Source organism: Myodes glareolus, chromosome 9 (assembly GCF_982192425.1).
Source record: "Myodes glareolus chromosome 9, mMyoGla1.1, whole genome shotgun sequence".
In the NCBI taxonomy this organism is placed as follows: domain Eukaryota; kingdom Metazoa; phylum Chordata; class Mammalia; order Rodentia; family Cricetidae; genus Myodes; species Myodes glareolus.
In genome coordinates this window covers 25,695,121-25,716,955 of record NC_142034.1, presented here as the reverse complement: position 1 = coordinate 25,716,955, position 21,835 = coordinate 25,695,121, and the positions used below count along the sequence as shown (strand labels likewise).

General features: G+C 50.0%; 3 protein-coding genes across 3 annotated transcripts; 2 read left to right on the top strand and 1 right to left on the bottom strand.

Annotated features, from left to right (window-relative positions):
- Positions 1 to 2,497: 2,497 nt before the first annotated feature.
- On the top strand, positions 2,498 to 6,432 carry Scrn2 (secernin 2). Its single transcript, XM_087910047.1, has 8 exons — positions 2,498 to 2,645; positions 2,974 to 3,147; positions 3,425 to 3,606; positions 4,635 to 4,834; positions 5,265 to 5,480; positions 5,549 to 5,714; positions 5,803 to 5,983; positions 6,118 to 6,432. Exons 2-8 carry the CDS (start codon positions 2,974 to 2,976, stop codon positions 6,274 to 6,276), a joined length of 1,278 nt encoding a protein of 425 aa, XP_087766173.1. The 5' UTR covers positions 2,498 to 2,645; the 3' UTR covers positions 6,277 to 6,432.
- Positions 6,433 to 7,196: 764 nt separating this feature from the next.
- Lrrc46 (leucine rich repeat containing 46) lies at positions 7,197 to 13,301 on the bottom strand. The gene is made up of 8 exons (XM_048450894.3): positions 12,991 to 13,301; positions 12,792 to 12,900; positions 10,674 to 10,782; positions 9,060 to 9,106; positions 8,730 to 8,839; positions 8,496 to 8,565; positions 8,057 to 8,202; positions 7,197 to 7,654 (listed from the first exon to the last, which is right to left on the bottom strand). Exons 1-8 carry the CDS (start codon positions 13,010 to 13,012, stop codon positions 7,290 to 7,292), a joined length of 978 nt encoding a protein of 325 aa, XP_048306851.3. The 5' UTR covers positions 13,013 to 13,301; the 3' UTR covers positions 7,197 to 7,289.
- Positions 13,302 to 13,372: 71 nt separating this feature from the next.
- Mrpl10 (mitochondrial ribosomal protein L10) lies at positions 13,373 to 20,909 on the top strand. Its single transcript, XM_048450892.3, has 5 exons — positions 13,373 to 13,524; positions 15,015 to 15,184; positions 18,500 to 18,664; positions 18,893 to 19,037; positions 19,969 to 20,909. Exons 1-5 carry the CDS (start codon positions 13,473 to 13,475, stop codon positions 20,223 to 20,225), a joined length of 789 nt encoding a protein of 262 aa, XP_048306849.3. The 5' UTR covers positions 13,373 to 13,472; the 3' UTR covers positions 20,226 to 20,909.
- The last annotated feature ends 926 nt before the right edge of the window (positions 20,910 to 21,835 follow it).

The following is a 21,835-nucleotide window of genomic DNA, read 5'->3' as shown; positions in this document are numbered from 1 at the left end:
GCTAACGCCAAAATATTCAAAAAGGGAAATCAGAAAACAATCCTTTTACAATACACACACACACACACACACACACAAACACACACACACACACACACACACACGAAGTACTAAGGGATCAAAGAAAGGGAATATCTGTACACTGAAAAACAAATTTTGACTCAGAGACTCCTGCCCAGGATGAATTCCCTCCGTAACCAAGGAAACCCATGAACTTCTGATCCTTCTGCCTCCCAGAACTGCAGGTGTTTCCACCACACCCAGTTTATGCAATGCCTAGGGTTGAGTTCAGGGCTCTCGCCTGCTAGGTGAGTACTCTACCAGCCCCAGTCTCAACCCCAGATACCGAAAAATTGATTAAAGAGCTGGGTGGTGGTGGCGCATGCCTTGAATCCCAGTACTCAGGAGGCAGAGAGGAGGATCTCTGTGAATCTGAGACCAGTCTACAAGTGCTAGTTCCAGAACAGGCTCAAAAACTACAGAGAAACTCTGTCTCTAAAAACAAAAAACAGCCAGGCGATGGTGACGCACGCCTTTAATCCCAGCACGTGGGAGGCAGAGGCAGGAAGATCTTTGTGAGTTTGAGACTAGCCTGGTCTACAAGAGCTAGTTCCAGGACAGACTCTAAAGCTACAGAGAAACCCTGTCTTGAAAGACAAACAAACAAACAAAAACCCCAAAAATTGATTAAAGTAATCACACACAACACACACACACACATACACTATCTCTCTCTCTCCTATGTTTATGTATTGCAAGAATTAAGATTGCTGAAATATTACAGACTCCATATAACCCCTAGAAGTAATTCCTTGAGGTCATATGAACATAAATGTATAAGATGCATTTTCTTCTTTCTTTTTTTCTTTCTTTCTTTCTTTCTTTTTCTTTTTAATTTTTTTTTTCCAGACAGGGTTCTCTGTAGCTTTGGAGCCTGTCCTGGAACTAGCTCTTGTAGACCAGGCCGACCTCAAACTCACAGAGATCCGCCTACCTCTGCCTCCCAAGTGCTGGGATTAAAGGCGTGCGTCACCACTGCCGGCTGAGATGCATTTTCTTCAGTGCTGGCTACAGAGATGATTCACAGAGGAAAAATGAACTGAAAACCCTAAATATTTGAAGTTGGAATCCAGCTTCACACCACTGTATGTCCCTCTTAGCCCAAATTTCTCCTTTGCTATCTCATTTTCACTGTGTGTAGAAGGTAGAAATATCATGTTTTTGAAATAGAAATTTCTAAATTTCCTTTCAAGTGTTGTTCTACACTTATGGGGCCACAGAGAACTTGGATTTTTGGAGAGAGGAACGTTTTGTGTATGTGACAGGAGACATATGGGACACATGGGGGCAGGGAGATGGCTCAGCCAGGAAGGGTTCAAACAATGAAGCACCTGCCCTGTAAGCACCAGGGCCTGGATTCCATCCTGAGTGCCACATGCGCTCACTTTCCCATCCCTGGGGAGGTGGAGACAGGACACCCCTGGGCTTGCCGGCCAGACAAGGTAGCAGAATCAAAGCTTCAGGTTTAATCAGAGGTCCTGCCTCAAAAAATAAGATGGAGAGCAACTGAGGAAAACACCCATATTGACCTCTACTGTGCACAAGCATGCATATACATGTGCATGTACACTGTACATGTGGACACACACAGATACACTCCCAAAGTCGAACAGCAAAATATATTAAAGACAACGGCAACAAGGTGGGCCGCTCCTGAGACAAGACATCCAGAATTGAAAATAAGTGAGTGCATTCTGAACTTGCGGGAGAACTGAGTTTGGCTCCCACCACCCATGCCAGGGGGCTCACAACCGCCTGTAATTCCAGTTTTAAGAGAGGGAACACTCTTTTCTGGCTTCCTCGGGCACATGCCCTCCCGTACACATATTCCACACACACATAATCCACACACACACACATAATTACAAAACTAAAAATGTGTGTATGGATGTTTGTCCGTATGTGTGTCTGTACACACATATGTGTCTGGTGTCCATGCAGGACAGAAGGCATCGGATTCCCTGAAAGTGGAATTACAGACAGCTATGAACCACTGTGTGGATCCTGGAAATCAAACCCAGGGCCTCTGAAAAAGCAGCCAGTGCCCTTAAGTGCTGAGTTATCTCTCTGGCCTCTAAAAATATATTTTTAAAAATTGGTAAAATGAATGCTACAGCAACTTAAGATATTCCTATGCATCCTGTCTTGTGCTGTGCAATTTTTTCTGGGATTGAGTCTTTGGAATTCAAGTCAGGATGCAGGCAGCCAAAGTTCTCCCTTCATCTCCAGAATCCCCAGCAGCGTCGGCTATTTTATGAATACTCTCTTTTCACTCAGCCTTCTTTTCTCCTTCAGCTCCTCCACCTAATAGTGACTCTCTCTGATAAGCCTGAACGGGAAGTTCAGGACACCCGGGCAGGATTCGAAAGGCCACTTAGTTCCGGGAAGTAGTGCTAACTAGCGCGCACCCTCGTGGGAAACATTGGAATTGCAGGTGTTCTCTTTCGGCCCCGCCTCCGGGGACAAAGGCCTTCCAGGTCCCCTGGGAACCTGGGTCCAGAGGAGCAGTTTTGACTTGAAACGGAGGCGGTGGTTCCCGGAACCGAGTTTGAGGGTCTTGAAAGCAGAACGGGCGAGAGGCGGAGGTACTGAAGACTTGGAAGGGGGTGTACGGAAGAGGAGCACTAATGTGGGCATGCGCGGGAGCGTGGGATTCTTGCAGCCTTATTTAGTGCCTAGAAACTACCCCTACAGCCTGGAAGGGCTAGGTTTCCAAGGGTTACGGTCCTAACTTGCAGAGTCTGCGTTGTCTGCTGACTCTAAGCCAAGTGCACAGTTAGTGCACAGCGCGCTCTGAGTGTGCACACAGTGCTGTTTTCCCGGAGCGACTGGCACGGATTCCGAGCCCCACCGGTGGCTAGGATTGTGGAGAGGTGGCGTTGGAGGGACATAATCATTCCCGCCTCTTCGCAGATGGCCTCGCCGAGCCCTGACACCCCCTGCTCCTGCGACTGCTTTGTCTCTGTGCCCCCTGCCTCTGCCATCCCAGCTGTGATCTTTGCAAAGAACTCGGACCGCCCCCGAGATGAGGTGCAGGAGGTGGTGTTTATACCCGCAGGCACTCACACTCCTGGGAGTCGGCTCCAGGTGGGTTAGGACTTAAAAGGAGCTGGGGGGTTTAGACATTGTTCCAAGATCTTCCTTTCCGTGTACCTGGGACATTGGCAGATGCCGTGAAAAGAGCATGGACTTCAAGTCCACCTACTTGAACCTTGAGCCTCTGCTAACTCGGTTTACTCACGTGTGCAACCTGAGAACAAGACCTTTCTTAAGGCCATTATATAAAACGGCCGACAGAGTGCCAGGGCAATGCGGGTTCTAGATTTTTTTTCTTTCTGTGAATTCTTCTTGTCTTTACCTCCAGTGCACCTACATCGAGGTGGAACAGGTGTGGAAGACACATGCTGTGATTCTGAGCCGCCCTTCTTGGCTGTGGGGGGCTGAGATGGGAGCCAATGAACACGGTGTCTGCATTGGCAACGAAGCAGTGTGGACCAAAGAGCCTGTTGGGGAGGGGGAAGCCCTTCTGGGTATGGATCTACTCAGGTATAGACCAGTTCTTCATGCCCACCTTCTCCCCTAACACTCGGGTTCACTGGGCTTGCTTCCCTGTTGACTTCGTCCTGTGGCCTCTCTAAGAAGCTGTGTGCACTTTCTATATCTATCATCTATCTATCTATCTATCTATCTATCTATCTATCTATCTATCTATCTTTCTTTCTTTCTTTTTTTCTTTCATTTTTTTCTCTCTTCCTCATCCTCCTTCTTTCTTTGATTTTTCAAGACAGGGTTTCTCTGTGTAACAGCCCTGTCTGTCCTAGCACTTTCTCTGTAGACCAGGCTGACCTTGAGATCAAAAATCCTACTTTGGTCTCCCAAGTGCAGGATTAAAGGCCTGGGCCACCAAGCCTGATAAAGACCCTCTTTGGCCCAGAGTGGTTTAATTTTTTTTTCAGTACTATTTTTGTTAACTGAAATCTCTCATAGAATTCTGATTTATAGAAACTGATAAAGGTGGGGCAGCTCTGACTGAGGAGGAGTTTGGGCAGTTCTTCCTTGGAAACGGTGTTCCAGACCTTCCTGTGGAACTTTCACGGAAAGCTTAGAAACCCCTGGCATGTGGCTTTTTCATTTTTTTCCTTCTTCTTCTTCTTCTTCTTCTTCTTCTTCTTCTTCTTCTTCTTCTTCTTCTTCTTCTTCTTCTTCTTCTTTTTTGAGACTTATTGTGTATCCCTGACTGGCCTAGAATTCCTAGAATTTACTAGGTAGACTAGGCTGTCCCTGAACCCAGAGAGATCCACTGTCCTCTGCTTCCCAAGTGCTGGGGTTAAAGGTGTGTGTCGCCACATCTGGCTGATTTTTCATTTTGCTTTGGTATTTTTGTCGGGTTTGAGATAAGGAGTCATGTAGTATGTACCTGAGTCTAGAGTTGAACTTCTGATCTTCCTGCCTCCACCTCTTTGTTGGATCACAGGTGGGTGCCGCATGCCGTCATTGCTGCAGGGCTTGCCCTGTCACATGGGCTTTTCATCAAACCTCTCTGGATCATTTCTGTCCTCTGACCTCTCCGACAGGCTGGCTTTGGAGCGGAGCAGTACTGCCCAGGAGGCTGTGCACGTGATTGCAGGCTTGCTGGACCGCTATGGGCAGGGGGGCAGCTGCCGGGAGGACCCTGTGCCTTTCTGCTATCACAACACCTTCCTTCTGGCTGACCGGACAGAGGCGTGGGTGCTGGAGACAGCCGGGAGGCTGTGGGCTGCTCAGCGCATCCAGGGTAGGAGTCTAGCATGGAGCCTGCCTCCGAGAGGGAACCTAGACCTCCTCAGGTAGCGCTCTCCATTTCTGGAGGTTGCCACTTTTGTTCTCCCTGCCAGCCTTGGGCAGTGACATCCTGGGAAACTGGAAATGAGCCCACTTAGGAACTCTTCCTCACCAGATGCTCCCTTGCTTCAGTCTGCCCTTTCCAGAGCCTTCCTGGACCTCCTCCCTGCATGGTCGGGAGGTCATATGCAAGCAGCCGCCACTTTGCCATCTTGTCCATCCCTATGACTTAGCTCTGACTGATTTGTCTGTCTCATCACAGTAGGCCCCTTGAGGGCAGGTTGTGCTTCTTAAAACCGCAATCTAAGCACCCTCCCACCCCCCAGGATTTGGCATATCGCGGGTGCTCCATGTTAGATGAATAAACCCCTCTTCTTCCACAGGGGGTGCCCGGAACATTTCTAACCAGCTGAGCATTGGCACAGACATCTCAGCAGAACATCCAGAGCTTCGAAGCCATGCCAAGGCCCAGGGTTGGTGGACTGGACAGGGCACCTTCGACTTCGCAGAGGTCTTCTCCCTGACCCAGCAACCTGTGCGGATGGAAGCTGCCAAGGCCCGCTTCCGGGCTGGGCGTGAGCTGCTGCAGCAACGGCAAGGTCTGTGGGTGGTGGCCAAGGGGCCAGGGCACCCTAGCTGGGATTCTCTCTCACACTCTCGTTTGCAGGGAGTATCACGGCAGAGGTGATGATGGACATCCTCAGGAACAAGGAGAGCGGCATCTGCATGGACTCGGGAGGCTTCCGCACCACCGCCAGTATGGTGTCGGTCCTGCCCCAGGATCCCTCAAAGCCCTGTGTCCATTTCCTCACTGCCACACCAGACCCATCCAGGTGAGGCTGAAGAGGACACACTGACCAGGGGACATGGCAGGACATGTGCCCTGCTGCTACTTCGGTCCTTCCACCTGTGTCTCATTAGGTCGGTATTCAAACCTTTCATCTTTGAAGCGGGGGTGGCCCAGCCCCCCCAGGTGCTGTCCCCCACTTTTGGAGCCCAGGACCCTGTTCGCATCCTCCCGCGATTCCAGACGCAGGTGGATCGTCGGCACTCGCTGTATCGTGGACACCAGGCAGCCCTGGGGCTGATGGAGGAGGGGCAGGTAGGCAATACCTTCCAGATATTCTGGAATCTGGAAAGGGCAGAGCTGGGGGCAGGTGGGGTCTTCAGCTAGTCTTGGGTTTCTCCTGCATGGAGGAGGGGGTCCACATTCCTCACCTCTGCCTTTCCTGGCAGGATCAAGGGAAACAGCTCCGGGAAAAGCAACAGAGCCTGGAGCTGGAGGGCCTGGAGGCTCTCAGAAAACTACTAACTGGTGAACAGACCCTGCCTCCCCAGGGGCTGAGCGGCCTCTTCCAGGCCTTTGTGGAGAAGGAGCACCAGGCCTATGCTTAAGCATACAGCCCCTCTTGGCCTGCTGGGTGTAGGAGTTCTGGGGCCAGCTGCCCTGAGCTGTGGGGGTGGTGGTCACAGTCATCCCCTTCACACCACTAATCCAGGTTCTGGGTGGCTGGTACACCCTTGGTTTAATAAATATGTTTTATTTCCTTACTCAGTGAATTGAATCTTGGGTCTATTGGGGAGAGATGAGCCAGGGCAAAGGGCAGTTCCCAGCAGACTGGTTGCTAGATTTGTGGTGCCAAGCCATAACCCCTAATGATGGGTGTGATGGGACCTAATTCATGTATGTTTGCATGAAGACCCAAGATTATGCCTCATGAGAGCTGGCTGCTATTTGGGGACACTTACCATGACTTACCCCATGTGACATGAGAAGCAAGGTTTTAGTCCTTAGCTTGGACTGCATGGTGGCATGTCTACAATCCAATTACTCAGGAGGCAGAGGCAAGTGGATTTCTGTGAGTTCTATGCTAGCTTGGTCTACCTAGTGAGTTCCAAGCCAGTCAGGATTACACAATGAGGCACTGTCTTAAAAACAAAACAATAAGCTGGGCAGTGGTGGCACACGCCTTTAATCCCAGCACTCGGGAGGCAGAGGCAGGCAGATCTCTGTGAGTTCGAGGCCAGCCTGGTTTATAAGAGCTAGTCTCAGGACAGGCCCCAAAGCTACAGAGAAACCCTGTCTCGAAAAACCAAAACGAAAACCAAACAAAACAAAAAACAAAACCAAAACAAAACACCACAAAGCTTTGTGAGGTGGTCTCCACTTCTTGCCCACTAGAGGCACAGCAAGCCCACCGGGGACCCAGCCCTTTGGGTCGTTCTTGAAAGGTTAAGCTGGTTTTGGGGACTGTGTTTTTGACTTCTGGTTTTTGTTTCTTTTCTTGAGTTACCCCATGTGACATGAAAAGCACTCTAAGTCCTTAGATGCTTTATTGGAAGCTGGGGCTCCTGCCACTAGTGAGGGAGGGGCCTGAGAAGGAGGGCAAGTGCACAGAGGCTGTGCACTATTTCGTGTTTCTTCTGGGTGTAGTTTTTGTCTTATTGGGGGCTGCAGCCAGAGAGGTCTTGGCTGTGGCTGTGGCTGCTGGAGCCCTCTTCCTCGCCCGGACAGAGCTTTTGTGTCTCCTGGGCACTGGTTTCGTGGAAGAGGAGGTGGTCTCTGTTGAGGAGGCGGCCTTAGGGGCCGACTCTCTCTCAGGCTGCACAGTGACAGCAGGGTTGCCGTCCCCAGCCATGGGCACTGCAGGCAGGAGGGGCAGGTCAGTGAGGACAGGCTGTGTCTCCATCCTGGACAAGTGCTCTGCCAGGACCTCCTGCTGCCTTTGCTCCTGATGCTGCTGCAGTTCCTCCTCCAAGTCCTTGAAGAACCCTGGGGGAGGAAAAGCAGAGCCCTGGGCTCAGCAGGAGGGCCTTGGGCTCAGGGATGTCTTTGGTAAACCTACTGGCATCCCTAGTAGAAAAAGTATCGGGCTGGCGCTGGGGAGAGATGGAACCCCGCATCCTCTGATTAGATGCTGCCAATTCCAGACAGAGGAGGAAGTGTCTGATGGAAAGTGAGCAAGTAACCCCAGGGACTACTGAGCCATGCTGGAAAGATGTCACCTCCCACCGTCCTGACTGGCACTCGGGAACATGAAGGGCCTGGAGTAGAGGCAACCATAGAGCTGGAGAGATCATGGCGGAGCTAGCTGCCTAGGACAGTGCCAGTGCCATTACCCCTCTCCTAGGGCAATGCCAGCTTGGGGAGGCTACAAGCTGTGGAAATAATCACCTCGCTCTGCACAGAATGGGCCATTCAGCTCCGGAAATTCCTCCTCCTCATCTGAGGATTTATCCTCTTCATCGGAAGTCCAGCGCTCAATTATAGGCTGCTTGTCCAGGTCCAAGAGCAGTGGCAGGGCTTCTATCACTGTCTTCCTGTAAGGCAGGAGTAAAGGTCACCCATGAGGGCATGCGTGGTGTTGAGCCTGGGACGATACAGTGACGTGTGCTTCAGTGCCCATACCCGGGTGGGTATGACCCCGAGACTAGGGGATGGACCTGGGGTCAACCTAAAGAGCAAAAGGCTTGTGAGGTGCTGGAGAGAAAGGGACAGATCAGAGTAGGAAGCAGAGGGCCCAGTGGATACATGAGGGAGGTAGGCGGAGAGTGGCTTCCCGGAGCAGTGGGCGGGGCTTATCTAGCCTTTCTTCACCTTTATCCCTCCTCACCTGTAGCCATCCTGGTTGGTGCAGGGGTTTCCACACAGGTTGAGGATGAGAAGGCTCTGGGGGAACTCGTCTGTGGGGTCGAAAGAATGAGTGAGGGGCTCATGCCCGCTCTGCCCTGCTCCCCCCACCCCCCTACCCCCGCCCCCCGCCCCCGGAGAGAAGCAAAACCACAAGGAGCTTGGAGCCCAGAGGAGGAAGGACGCCACTGAGTCAGGGCATGCGTGGTGCTCCTACCTAGTTTTAGCATCTCTATCAGGTTCTCAGAAAGGTCCAGAAACTGGAGGTACTGGAGGTCAAGGAGGTTTTCCACCTGCCTGATTTGGTTTCCTGCCAGAGACAGGAAGCTGCAGGGGAAGAGGAAGGACTGCTGGAGGGAGGAGGGCACCGGGTACCTGGGCTCCCCTGTGTTGGCAGCTGGCCGACAAGTGGGGGCACAGAGTGGGGTGAGGAGAGCAGAGCCAGCGGTCTCAGCTGACAGAGAGCCAGGCTTGGAGAGCCCGCAAACAGTTCTAGGGTTCCTCACCACCCAACTCCTTACTCCTTTGCTGTCCTGGTGCCACATACCGCAGGGAGGTGATGCATGCCAAGTTCTCAATTCGCTGGATCTTATTCTGCCGGAGGAAACCATGGTGGGGAAACCAAGTTTAAGGTCAGCTGGGTGGGGAGACCTTTTAAGGGGATGAAGCCCTAAGACCATGCCTAGTCTCAGCTGTAGCTACTCCGCTTTGAGAATGACTACTCAGCCTGACCGTGGCTAGATGCCATTACCTGGGGAAGGTGATTTCTTTTCTCTGGTCAGTGGCTAATGGGTGAACTTGGAGCTAGTCCAATGAACAGAACCAAAGGACTAGAGGAGACTCAATTGAAGGAAATCAAGTGACCAATAGAGAAACGGAACAGGCCTCCTTGGTGGCCTGCGAACCCGGAAGAGCAATGAATCTATGTGAGTTGGCTCACAAGGTTTGCATAGAACTTGAAGGGCTTTGGGCCTGATCATCATAGGAAGAGCTGAAGATCACCCAGCCACCACTGCACAACCTCCCAAAGATCTGGCGGAGGTAGGATACAGGGAAATCTTTTTATCAAAACAGTAACTGAGCACTTATTTGAACATTTTAATGACATTTATTTATCTGCATGCACATGTGTGTGAGTGCGAGTATGTAGTGCGTGAACACACACGCCAAGGATGTGCATGGAGGTCAGAGAACAGCTGGACAGAGTCAGTTTTCTCCTACTATGTGGGTCCTAGGATTGAAATCAGGTCGCCAGGCTTGTCAGGCAGCACTTATACCTACTACGCCATCTTGCCAGTCCTATAGTTAGTTATTTTATTTTATTTTTTTAAGATACAGTCACACTAAGTAGCCTTGACTGGTCTGGAAATCATAAACCAGGCTGACCTCTAACTCATAAGCTGCCTGCCTCTGCTTCCCAAGTGATGGGACCAAAAGTATGCGCTACTGCACTTGTCATGTTTTTAAGACAGGGTTTTGTGCTGGGCCACCGGTGGTGGCACACACCGTTAATCCCAGTACCTGGGTGGCAGAGGCAGGTGGCTCTCTGTGAGTTCAAGGCCAGCCTGGTCTACAGGAGCTAGTTCCAGAATAGCCAAGATTGGTTCATAGAGAAACTCTGTCTTGAAAAAACAAAAACAAAAACAAACAAACAAACAAAAAGACAGGGTTTTGTGTAGAGCCGAATGACTGGAACTTCCTATGTAGCCCAGGCTGACATCGATCTTGAGATCCTTCCTCCTCAGCCTCTTGAATACTCAAGGGACTGCCACGTGCCACTGTCCCCAGCTGGAATGGTGACTCCAGCATGTTCAGGAGCTCTTGGTGGGGTTGGAGTAGGAAATTTTGGTTTGCTTGGGTTTTTTTGTTTGTTTGTTTGTTTTTTCGAAACAGGGTTTCTCTGTGTAGCTGTTCCGAAACTTGCTTTGAAGACCAGGCTGGCCTCTAACCCACAGAGATCTCCTGGCTCTACCTTTCAAGTGCTGGCATTAACGGCATATATCACCACCACTGGGTCAGAAACAAGTCTTTCAATTCAGGAAGATTCCTGATTCATTTGGGAATGTTTCACTTACTTAACATCAAATGCAAAGAGATAAACCGTTCAGCGGTTCTCAAACACACTAGGGAGAGGACAGGAGGCATGGGGAAAAGACTTTACCAATTGCAGGTAGAGGCTGTGAATGTTCTGGAGGCCCTCTAAATTGCTGATAGTGGTAATCCCTTCCCGATCCAGGCGGACAGTCTCGAGTTCCTCAAGAGTGTGAAACCTGGAGGAAAGTGAGCAGAATGGTGCACTAGGGGTCACACCTGCGGCCTGTTAGTGAGCGACAGGAGGGAGGGGAGAGGAGAAGACATGTCTCAAGGAAAGGAAGGGGGCTGAAAGGATTGATGAGATGCCAAGAACAGCTTCTTGACCCAGATAGTGATGTCTAGGTCTTGAGACTGGCTGGTCTCAGGCACATGGTTCTCTATTGGTGGAACTGAGAAAGAGTGGAGCAAAAACTGACGAAGGGCCCTCTGGATAATGAGGGGTGACTGCTCACGGTTCCTGGAGATTCGGAACCAGAGAAGCCTTCCTTAGTCAGTTTGGATGGCAGAGGCAGGGTGGGGATAGATGCAGAAATACTCTCCTACCTTCTGGAAGACTCTTCCTCACTCTGCTTTGAGTCTCACCCATGGAGGAAAATCATTTGTTCCATCCATACATTCATTACTTCCAAACTTACTGAGTACCCTCCAGACAAATGGCATGGGTCCTTGCCCATCACTATCAGGGAAACCAGCCAAACACCTATAGCCAAGTGGATGCCAGAGGCAGGTACAAGAAATGGAAGTGGGCCGGGCAGAGGTGGCTCACATATTTAATCCCAGCACTCGGGAGGCAGAGGCAGGTGATCTCTGTTAAATCCGAGGCGAGCCTGGCCTACAGAAAGGGTTTCAGGACAGGCTTCAAAGGCTGTACAGAGAAAACCTGTCTCAAAAAAATAATGCATTGAATTTTAACTGAGTGGTGGTGGTGCACACATGCCTTTAATCCCAGCACTTGGAAGGCAGGCAGATCTCAGTGAGTTCAAGGGCAGCCTGGTGTACAGAGTGAGTTCCAGGACAGCCATGACTGTTACACAGAGAAACCCTGTCTTGGTGGGGGAGACAAAAAGAAATGAAAATGGGCACCAACTCCAGAGTGGAGGCATCAGGACCGGCTTCCTAGAGGTGGTAACCAATGGGTAAGCTATGGAAGAGGGATAAGGACGAGACATTTCAAGCAGAACAAATAGTACATGCGTGTATTAATTCAGCCTCTTTCAAACTTCAATGTTTCTGGGAATCCTTTGTGTACTGGAAGATGCAGATTCTAACTCAGTAGGTTTGAGATGGGTATCTTTTTTTTCTTTCTCTTAAAGTCAGGGCTTCATGTAGCCCAGGGTGGCTTCAGACTCACTATGTAGCTGAGGAGGATGGTCTTGAATTTCTGATCTTCTTGCCTCTACCTCTTGAGTGCTGAGAGTACATGAAAGTCAGTTGTTTTTTTTTAAATTGCTGTCTTCTTAAAAAATATTCATTTATTAAATATATAGTATTCTGTCTGCATATATCCCTATAGGCCAGAAGAGGGCATCTTATATCATTACAGATGATTATGAGCCATCATGTGGTTGTCAGTGCTCTTAACCTCTGAGTCATATCCCCAGCCCTGAAAGCCGGTTTTATGTGGTGCTTAGCACTCTGTCAAGTGAGCTAATCCCTTCCCCCACTGGCGAGTCTTCATTTCTGACAAGAAATCAGGTGATGCCAAGCTGCTCTTACTTCTGAGTAACAAGGGGCAAAAACGTGGTGTGAGAAATTGCACACTTAGGTGTGGCTGGAAATATTTCGGTCCGTGCTGTTCGGATTTTATTCTGGATATAGTAGGTTGCGGAGGAAGCTTCTACCAGGGGATAACTAGATTTATCATTTATAACGATCAATTGGGCAATAACAGAGTGGGAAGGCCAGACTGAGAACTGAACGGAGAATTTCTGAGTTTGCGAGAGCATTCTCTAAGGCAGCTGAGGATAATGAAAAAAGAACCATCTTAAGGAAGGAAACATCATACAGAGAAACCTTGTCTCAAAAAAACAAAAAAGAAAAAGAAAGAAAAACCAACTGGGAAGTACTACCGACTGGAGTATGGTGTAAGTAAAAAGACAAAAATGAGTCCCAGAGTCATGCGGCTCAGCAAACTGAACATCTGCGCTTCAGTCTTCAGTTACCCGCTCCCTTCGCCTGCACTCACAGCTTTTCTGACAGGTCTTCATCCTCAGGGAAGTTCAAGTTCCTCTTGGTGATAAGGGCTTCGGTGATGGGAACTTCCCCTTCCTCGGTGCTCTGGGCAGCATTCTTAACTGTGAAAAGAAGAACAGCCCCTTTGTCACTTGTCTTCATTCTCGGAAACCTGACCTGACTGTCGTCCAATTGTTCTGTTACCCGCTCACCTTCCCGCTCACTTCCCGGCATGACCTAAAGTAAATAGCGGCTGCTTGAGGCTGGAGATGGACGAAGAGGAGCAGAGAAACTTGGCTGGCGGGTGACTAAACCCAGTTTGGAGAGAAGACTGAGGAAACAAGGACAGGGACGTTTGGTTTAGAGTCAATTATTGGTGTGCGGTGGAAGACAGGGATAAATCGGAGCGAAGGATCTGGAGTTAGAAGTGTGTGGGGTGGGGGGACTTCACTGGCCGCAAACTGAAAACACCTGAGTGATGAAAAGAACGGTTCCTAGAGGTCTCGCGTCGTTGCTAGGAGACGGGACGCCACGTAGGCGTGGGGGCGGGCACTATAGGCCCGAGTCTACGCATGCGGATAGCGGCTCCATCCGGCTGCTCGCCTACTCTTTCCGGCCCTGGGCTTTCCTTGCAGCCCCACAATCCTTAGCTCCTTCCGTCTCCGCGCTGTGTTCGTGGGAACTTCCTGTAGCGATGGCTGCGGCGGTGGCGGGGATACTTCGAGGAGGTCTCCCGCCCCGGGCGGGTAAGGAGAAACCCAGAGCCTTACCGCGGACAGGCCGGCGCTCTCTAGCTCCCTCCCTCCTTTCCCTCCGACCTTTCCCGTAGTCTCTGACAGCTCTCGGTGACCCTGCCACTAGCCGGGTCACTGATCTGATTGGGTCCAGTTCCCTGTGACATCCCTCCACCTCCACCCTCACCCCCATACACACTCTGGTAATGACAGCGACTGTGCCACCACCAACAATGCTTATTTCTGCTTTGGGTTTTTCTAACCTTCGCTCAGTCCTTGCTGGGATTTTAATATATCATTTCTTAAGGCCAGCCTGAACCAGCCTCCCCTTCTTCTCTCACAACCCTCGCTTTATAAAGCAGGTTCCTCGTGAAATCCTTTGCTTGTATCCTATTTATTTACACCCCCGCTTAGCTAGTTCACAGTCTAGTTCTGCATTTGCCAAATGCGCCTGTCTCGTCTGTTCAACCCTGTGGAGGGCAGCACGGTGTCCATTCATTTTAGCTAGTTAATGGCATGGTACCCGACACCGGTAAGCATGCATTAGGCCTTTAATGAGTGGATTTGACACCGTACTTTTGGCCAGGGATTGCGGTTATTGTTTTATACTCATTGCCTCATTTGAATCTTACAGCAAAAGCACGTTGGGAGGAAGGCGTTATCTTTACAGATAAGCGCACTGAAGTTGGGACCAGTTCAGTGCAGGGCAAGAATAACACTAACAATCCGCAGAATAGGGCTTACAATCAGTCTAGTTCCAACTCATTCCACAGACACTCGTAACAGGTCTTGCGGCCGATAATCGTACAACCTCTCACCCTGGTAACCTTCCACAGTCTCCGAGAGTCTTCTAGCTGATCCTTTTCCTGCCGTACCTGGAAATTGCAGTGGTGGTCTTTTTTGAGACAGGGTCTCTCCAGGTAACATCTCTGACTGCCCTGGAACTGGCATTGTAGGCCAGTCTGGCCTCGAACTCACAGAGATCCACCTGCCTCTGCCTCCAGAGAGCTGGGATTAAAGGTGTGTGCCAACATCATCAGGTTAAAAAAAAATATATAACTTTTAAAATTCTAGCACTGCACATAAGAAGGACTTTTAGAGGGCTGGGTCTGTAATCAGCTTGGTAGCATGCTTGCTTACCATGTCCAGAAGCCCTGCATCTAATCCCCAACACACTTCAACCAGACATAGAGGCAAATATGCAGACTACAGAGTCCTAAACAGCACTCAGGTGGAGTGGGCAGATCAGGTCATCTTCAGTTATGTGGTGAATTCAAGGTAGCCAGGGCTATGAGAGATCCTGTCTGAAGACAAAAATAGCAACAGTAACAAAGCTGGAGAAATGAGAGTCTAGGGATAGAGCCACTGATAAGGTCCCCCACTGAAAGAAGAGACTTTTTGTGCTGTGTCTAGTTCCGTGTGTCTTTCTTTGTAGGGGTGGGGGTGTTCTTTTCGTCCACTAGAGATAATAAGCCGTATCTTACTGTGTTGCCGTCTTCCAGCATGGCTGCCCACCCTCCAGACCGTGCGCCATGGCTCCAAGGCTGTGACCCGTCACCGTCGCGTCATGCATTTTGAGCGGCAGAAGCTTATGGCTATAACTGAGTATATTCCTCCCAAACCTACCATCCACCCCAGATGTCTGCCACCTCCTCCCAAACCCCCCAAGGAGGTAAGGAGACTTGGTGTATGTTATTTGCTGGAAGGCTGGTAAATTAGACTCCAAGCCATGCAGGTACTCATGCCATTAAGTGCCCTTTCCCATTTGGAACCCTGCGTGTGTATGTGTGTGTGTTATTATATGTGTCTGGAGGAGGTCAGAGGACAACCTTCAGGAGTCAGTTCTCTCCACTGTGTAGTCTTGTTTCTGCCACGCTGCATAATCTGTGCTGCCTGTAAGCCTCTGGTCAGACAAGTTCAAGTTCTGTTTCTGCCCCCGCATCTCACTGTAGGAATGCTGTGAGTGCAGATAGAGGCAACCACATCAGGCTTGTTTGTTTGTTTGTTTTGGGTTTTCAAGACAGGGTTTCTCAGTGTAATCTTGGCTGCCCTGGAACTCAGGCTGTAGACCAGGCTGACCTCGAACTCACAGAGATCCGCCTGCCTCTGCCTCCTGAGTGCTGGGATTAAAGGTGTGCGCCACCACCGCCTGACCTACATCAAGCTTTCTGATGTGAGTTCTGGGGATTGAATTCAGATTGTCAAACTTGCATGGCAGATGCTTTTACTCTGATACTCTGATCCATCTCACCCATCCCAGATTTTTTTTAAAGATTTATTTATTTATTATGTATACAACATTCTGTCTCCGTGTATGCCTGCAGGCCAGAAGAGAGCACCAGATCTCATTACAGATGGTTGTGAGCCACCATGTGGTTGCTGGGAATTGAACTCAGGACCTCTGGAAGAGCAGCCAGTGCTCTTAACCTCTGAGCCATCTCTCCAGCCCTATCCCAGATTTTTTATAATAAAATATACACTTGATTCTCCATTGACGTTGGGCTGTCTGCATTTTTTTTATTAAATTTCTTTATTTTTTTACTTATTATGTATGCAGTGTTCTGCCTGCATGTATTCCTGCAGGCCAGAAGAGGGCACCAGATCTCATTATAGATGGTTGTGAGCCACCATGTAGTTGCTGGGAATTGAACTCAGGACCTCTGGAAGAGCAGCCAGTGCTCTTAACCTCTGAGCCATCTCTCCAGCCCCATCCCAGATTTTTTATAATAAAATATACACTTGACTCTCCATTGACGTTGGGCTGTCTGCATTTTTTAAATTTTTATCTGTCTCCAAAAACAAGCAAAAACTCTTAAGCAGGTGGGGGGAGATTTCACTCCTCTTTTTCTTTCCTTTTTTCTTCTTTCTTTCTTTTTTCTTTTCTTTTTTCTTTCTTTTTCTTTTCTTTTCTTTTTTTTTTTTTTGAGATGGTGTGTCTTAGGACCAAGCTCTCTTCTCAAACTCCTGGATGCTGAGATTACATGTGTGACTGTCACACCCTGCCCTTTTCTGTTTCAAAGGAGCTGAAGCTTCCCTGTGTCTCTAAGGGGTGATAGAGGTGTTTTGTCTTTTGAAAAGAACAGGAAGAAGCTGGGTGTGGTGTCCCAAGCCTGTCATCTTTTGCATTTAGGAGGTGGAAGCTGGGGGATCTGTTGTCCAGGATTAAAGTAGTCATCAATCTGATTACAGGCGAAGGGCAGTTTAGGCACCCTCTCCACTATTGCTTAGATTCCTAGCTGGGGTCATCCTTGTGGGTTCCTGGGAGTTTCCCTAGTGCCTGGTTTCCTGCTAGCCCCACAATGGCACTGTCTTTTGGTATCTCTTTCCTTGCTCTCCCTCTCTGTCCTTTACCCAACTCAGTCTTCTTGTTCCCTCATGCTCTCCTCCCTGCTCCCCTTCTCCCCTCCCTACTCTCCTCCTACCCCCCCACCCCCCACCCCCACATGCTGCCAATTTACTAAGGAGATCTTGACTACTTGCCCTTCCCAGGGGGATCCATATGTGTCTTTCTTAGGATTCTCCTTGTTTCCTGTCTTCCCTGGGATCATGGACTATTATAGCCTGGTTGTCCTTTGCTTTATGTCTAATATCCACTTGTGAGTGAGTCCATTCCGTGTTTGCCTTTCTGTGTCTGGGTTATCTCACTCAGGATGGTTTTTTCTAGTTCCATCCATTTGCCTGCCAATTTCAAGATGTCATTTTTTTTTCTTTTTTACTGCTGAGTAGTACTCCATTGTGCAAATGTACCACATTTTCTTTATCCATTCTTTAGTTGAGGGACATCTAGGTTGTTTCCAGGTTCTGGCTATTACAAATATTGGAGTTCCATATCCCCCAGGACTGTAATGAGACCTTGTCTTAAGGAAAAAAAAAAGAGTGGGAGGGGTTAAAGGGCAGGAGAAATGGCTTGGCAGTTACAGCGATGGGATCCTCAGCACCCACATAGCAACTCACAACTCTCCCTGTAGTGCCAGTGCCACCAGATCCAGTGCCCTCTTCTGGCCGCCCAGGGCACTGCATGCATGGAGTGCAGACATACATGTAGACCAAATACTCATACACGTAAATTTAAAAAAAGGGAAAATGAAGTCCTGAAGTGTCAGGGTAAAGGCACCCAGTGCCCAACCTGGGTCCTTGGGATTGGCCTCATTTCATTCAGGCTTGGTGTCAAGTACCTTTACCCACTGATTCATCTTCCAGCCTCCCATCACATATTTAAAATTGGTAAAATAAGCTGAGTAGTGGTGGCATACATGTTTGATCCAAGCACTCAGAAAGCAGAGACAGGTGGATCTCTGAGTTTGAGGCCAGCCTGGTCTAAAGGGTGAATTCCAGGACAGCCTGGGGTACAGGGAGAAATCTTGTCTCAAAAAACAACAACAACTAATAATAATAAAATTGGTAAAATAATTCACCTTAGTACTGTGTGAGGTTGATAATTGAAGTAATTTTGTGTGTGTATGTGTGTGTGTGTGTGTTTGGCACTGGGAATTGAATCTGTTTTTTTACACATGCTAGACAAGTATTCTGCTACCAAACTCTGTCCTGAGCCTTTATTTTAATTTTTATTTCAAGACCATCTTATTAAATTTCAAAATTTAGCTTTAAACTCACTCTGCAGTTCAAGCTTAACTTTTGATTCTCCTGCCTCAGCCTCCTGAGGAGCTGGAATTCATTTTACAGGCTTGTATTACTATAGCCTATAATTGAAGTAACTTTTGCTAACTATGGTCACAGGCTGCCTGCCAAGGTGTCTGGAGAAGGGTAGGTGCTCTCAGGTTTGCAAACTTGCTCTCTGAAGCCTGAGGTTCTCCAGTGGAAGCAGAAAGCGTATGGTGGGAGGTGTTCCACATTGTAGGCCCCAGGCTGGGCTGCCCCACCTGTCCTCCAGTCCTGCGCATTCTGGCACCACTGCCCACCCCAGTGCCTGTGTGGGGAGGGATGATACCCCGAGATCTTCATATCTCCTCACCCCATCCTGCCGCAGGAGTCAGGCCTCATCCAGCTCCTGCGTCGGGACATAGCGGCAGTGTTTCGAGACCACCGGATGATTGCCGTCTGCCAGAACGTGGCCATGAGCGCAGAGGACAAGCTTCTCCTGCGGCACCGGTTGCGGAAACACGGGATCTTGATGAAAGTCTTCCCCAACCAGGTGGGGTTGCCCCGACTCAGGCCTGCCTTCCTCCTGTGCCTGCTGAGGGGACCTGGGAGCTGCTGCTCCTGAAGGACACCTCCAACCTCTGTTCTAGTAGACAAGCTACCCTAGTCTGGTGCCTAAACTGTGGGTAGGGGCTGAGGAGACACTGAGGCACAGCCTGGGGCTAAGGTATGTGGCTTTTCCCTCTTGTCCCCCATTAGCCGTTCCTTCCTGTGATCCCAGGTCCTGAAGCCTTTTCTAGAAGATTCCAAATACCAAAACCTGCTACCCCTTTTTGTTGGGCACAATCTGCTGCTGGTCAGTGAAGAGCCCAAGGTCAAGGAAATGGTGCGGATCTTAAAGAGTGTTCCCTTTCTGCCACTGCTCGGTGAGTGGGCAACCCTGCCAGTCAGAGCCTCTGGTGGCTGAGGCCTGAATCACCGTATTTCTTGGGGACTGATGTGTCACTGAGTACCTGTGCTGTGTCACCACCCCACATCATTTCTGTACTGGAGGAGCGGGAGCAAGGGTGTCTCCCAGTGAGGGGAGGGGCATCGGGCCCTCTGAGTCTTACCTGTCAGGTGCTGGGTACTGGGGAAGGTATCAGTATCTCTTGGGCCAGCCAGATAAGGTCCTGCTGCCAGACCTGGGGATCTGAACTCAGTTGCCATGACCCACAGAGTGGGGGGAGAGAACTGAGTCCCAGAAGTTGTTTGTGGTATGTGCACACCCCCTAATAAATAAGTAAAAACATTGAAAAATAATAAGGAAACAAGTGTCTCAAATAAACAGGGCTAAGGACCAGTGCTGTGACCATTGTGTTGGGGTTCAGTCTGTAGAGGAGACTGCTCGTGTCCCCAGAAAATTCAGATTTCCTAGGAACTTATATTTATAGTCATGCCCCTGACACTCCAAGGTTTTCTTTCCCTAGTATTTCATTGCAAAGTACACACAGCATGGTACACACCATCCTCCCGGCATGTAAGTGTGTAGTTGAGTGGTTGGACACACGGTAGTGTCGTGCAGGTGGCACCCATGCATCTCCATCACTGTGCATCTGTGTCATTTAGACGGCAGCTCATTTCCGCACTCAGGAGCCTGTCTCCAAAGAAGTTAGGCTGTTTGAGACGAGGTGCTTGTTTTCAGGGAAGGAGGAGGAGATTGATGCCCAGCAGCAGAAATGGGGTGAGGCACAAGTGTGACCCTGATTTTAGGGCCAGCTGGAAGGGGGGGGCACTGGAGAGCAGGTTCTTGGGTTGGGATGATGTCTCTCAAGAAGAGCACTTTCAGGGAGCCCAACTGCCCCTGTGGTCTTCCAGGTGGCTGCATCGATGATACCATCCTCAGCAGGCAGGGATTCGTAGACTTTGCCAAGCTGCCTAGCCTGGACCTGCTGCAAAGGGAGCTGGTTGGAGGACTCACTTGCCTTGTGGCCCAGACCTGCTACCTGCTTCAGCACCAGCCTGCCCAGCTGACTTCGCTGCTGGATCAGTATGTCAGACAGCAGCATGAGGACGAGTCTGCCACGCCAGCCAGCGGGAAGCCCCCTCCTCCTGACCCCGCTCCGGAGCCATAACCCACCTGCTGTACCCAGCTCTGTCCCTGGGGTCTGGTAGAGATCTAAAAGAATTTGAGGTGTGGGTGTGGCATGTGTGACTTGGCTCTCAGTGACCTCCTTGGGGACAGGCCTCTTGAAGATATAGAAAAATTCTACTTCAGGGAGCTGGAGAGGTGGCTCAGTGGTTAAGAGCATTGCCTTCTCTTCCAGAAAAATTCCACTTCAGAATGAGGCTGTACATTGTCTTCAGATGCACTAGTCACTGTCTTTAGTTGTCCCAACTAGGGAGCTGATAGGAACAGCCTCCTTCAGCTCTCCAGGCACCTAGCAGAAGATGGCGATTGTCTCGCCCAGCCCTCTTGGCCACTGTCCCTTGTCTGTGTCTTCCCAGCCACCCTCTTGGTTCCTCCGCATGCCATGATGGACTTTGTGAATGGCCCCGCTGAATCCTCTGCTAAGCACTGTACTAAACACAGGTGCCAGCTCCTTACCATTCAGGAAAGAGCAGAGTTTGAAGTCCTGGATAAGGCCTTGAATTTGATTCTCTGAAGCCTCAATTTTCCTTAGTAGACCTTCTTCATAAAGTTACCCAGGAGTGGGTCCTGGGTGAGCTCAGAGCTTAGTGTCCCGCCCTGGGATGTGCTGGGCTGGGGAAGGGGTAAGGAAACTTCTTCGTGATAAAAATAAAATACGTTTTATGGACTCTTGTCTTTTAAGATTTCTGTGTAAAACTGTGCTTACGTTTAAATCTCTGTGCCATGTGTATGCCTCATACTTATGCTCAGAAAAGGGCATCAGATCTGGAGCTAGAGGTGCTGGTGAGGTGAACCACAGTGTGGGCGGGAAATCGAACCTGAGTCCTTCAGAAGAGCAAGTGCTGACAGCCGAGTCTCCAGCTCTGGGTTATCTCAAGGCATCTCTGAATTCTCGCTTTCCTTCCTAAAAAAACCCTCCTTCCTAGTCACCTACCCTTACAGATGTCATGTCCTCATGAAGGCTGTGGCTGGTGGCACAAAAAATCTGGGGAAACTAGAATTCACTTTCAATATGGGCTCTGGGGACTGCCGCAGGAGCCCCTCCCTGGGTCTTGGGGGGCTGTCACAGCTGGTCCTCCTCAGGTCTTGGGGGGGCTGTCATAGGAGGCCCTCCCTGAGTCCTGGGGGGACTGTCTCAGAAGGCCCTCCTCAGGTCTTGGAGAGCGGTACTTCTAACAAGAAAGGTGCTTAGCCTGTGGCCTGCATGGTCCTTGATTGGACGGATGGTGTTGAATGAGGAGCGGCTCCTCAGCACTCCTTCCCAGACTTGGAGCAATGCCACAGCATCTTCAGTCCTGGACAGACTCTAGGGTTGGAGATCTGCAGCAGCTATACCCTGGCCTGGGCCAGGACCAGCTTCTTACCGAGCCCAGCTCTGCGGATGCCCAGGGATGCTCAATCATTTAAAAGGCCCTTGAGGCTCTGAGAGTCAGCAGCTTTGCTCAGTGCCACTGGGTGGCTCTGCTTCCAGAGGCCTACCTGGTGCTGCCCACTGGGCTACTCCCTCCTGGAAGGCTATATCCATGCTGAGGTTCTGAAGGGAGCCCAGACACCAGGTATCCCTGAGGTGACAAGGTGGAGCAGACAAGTGAC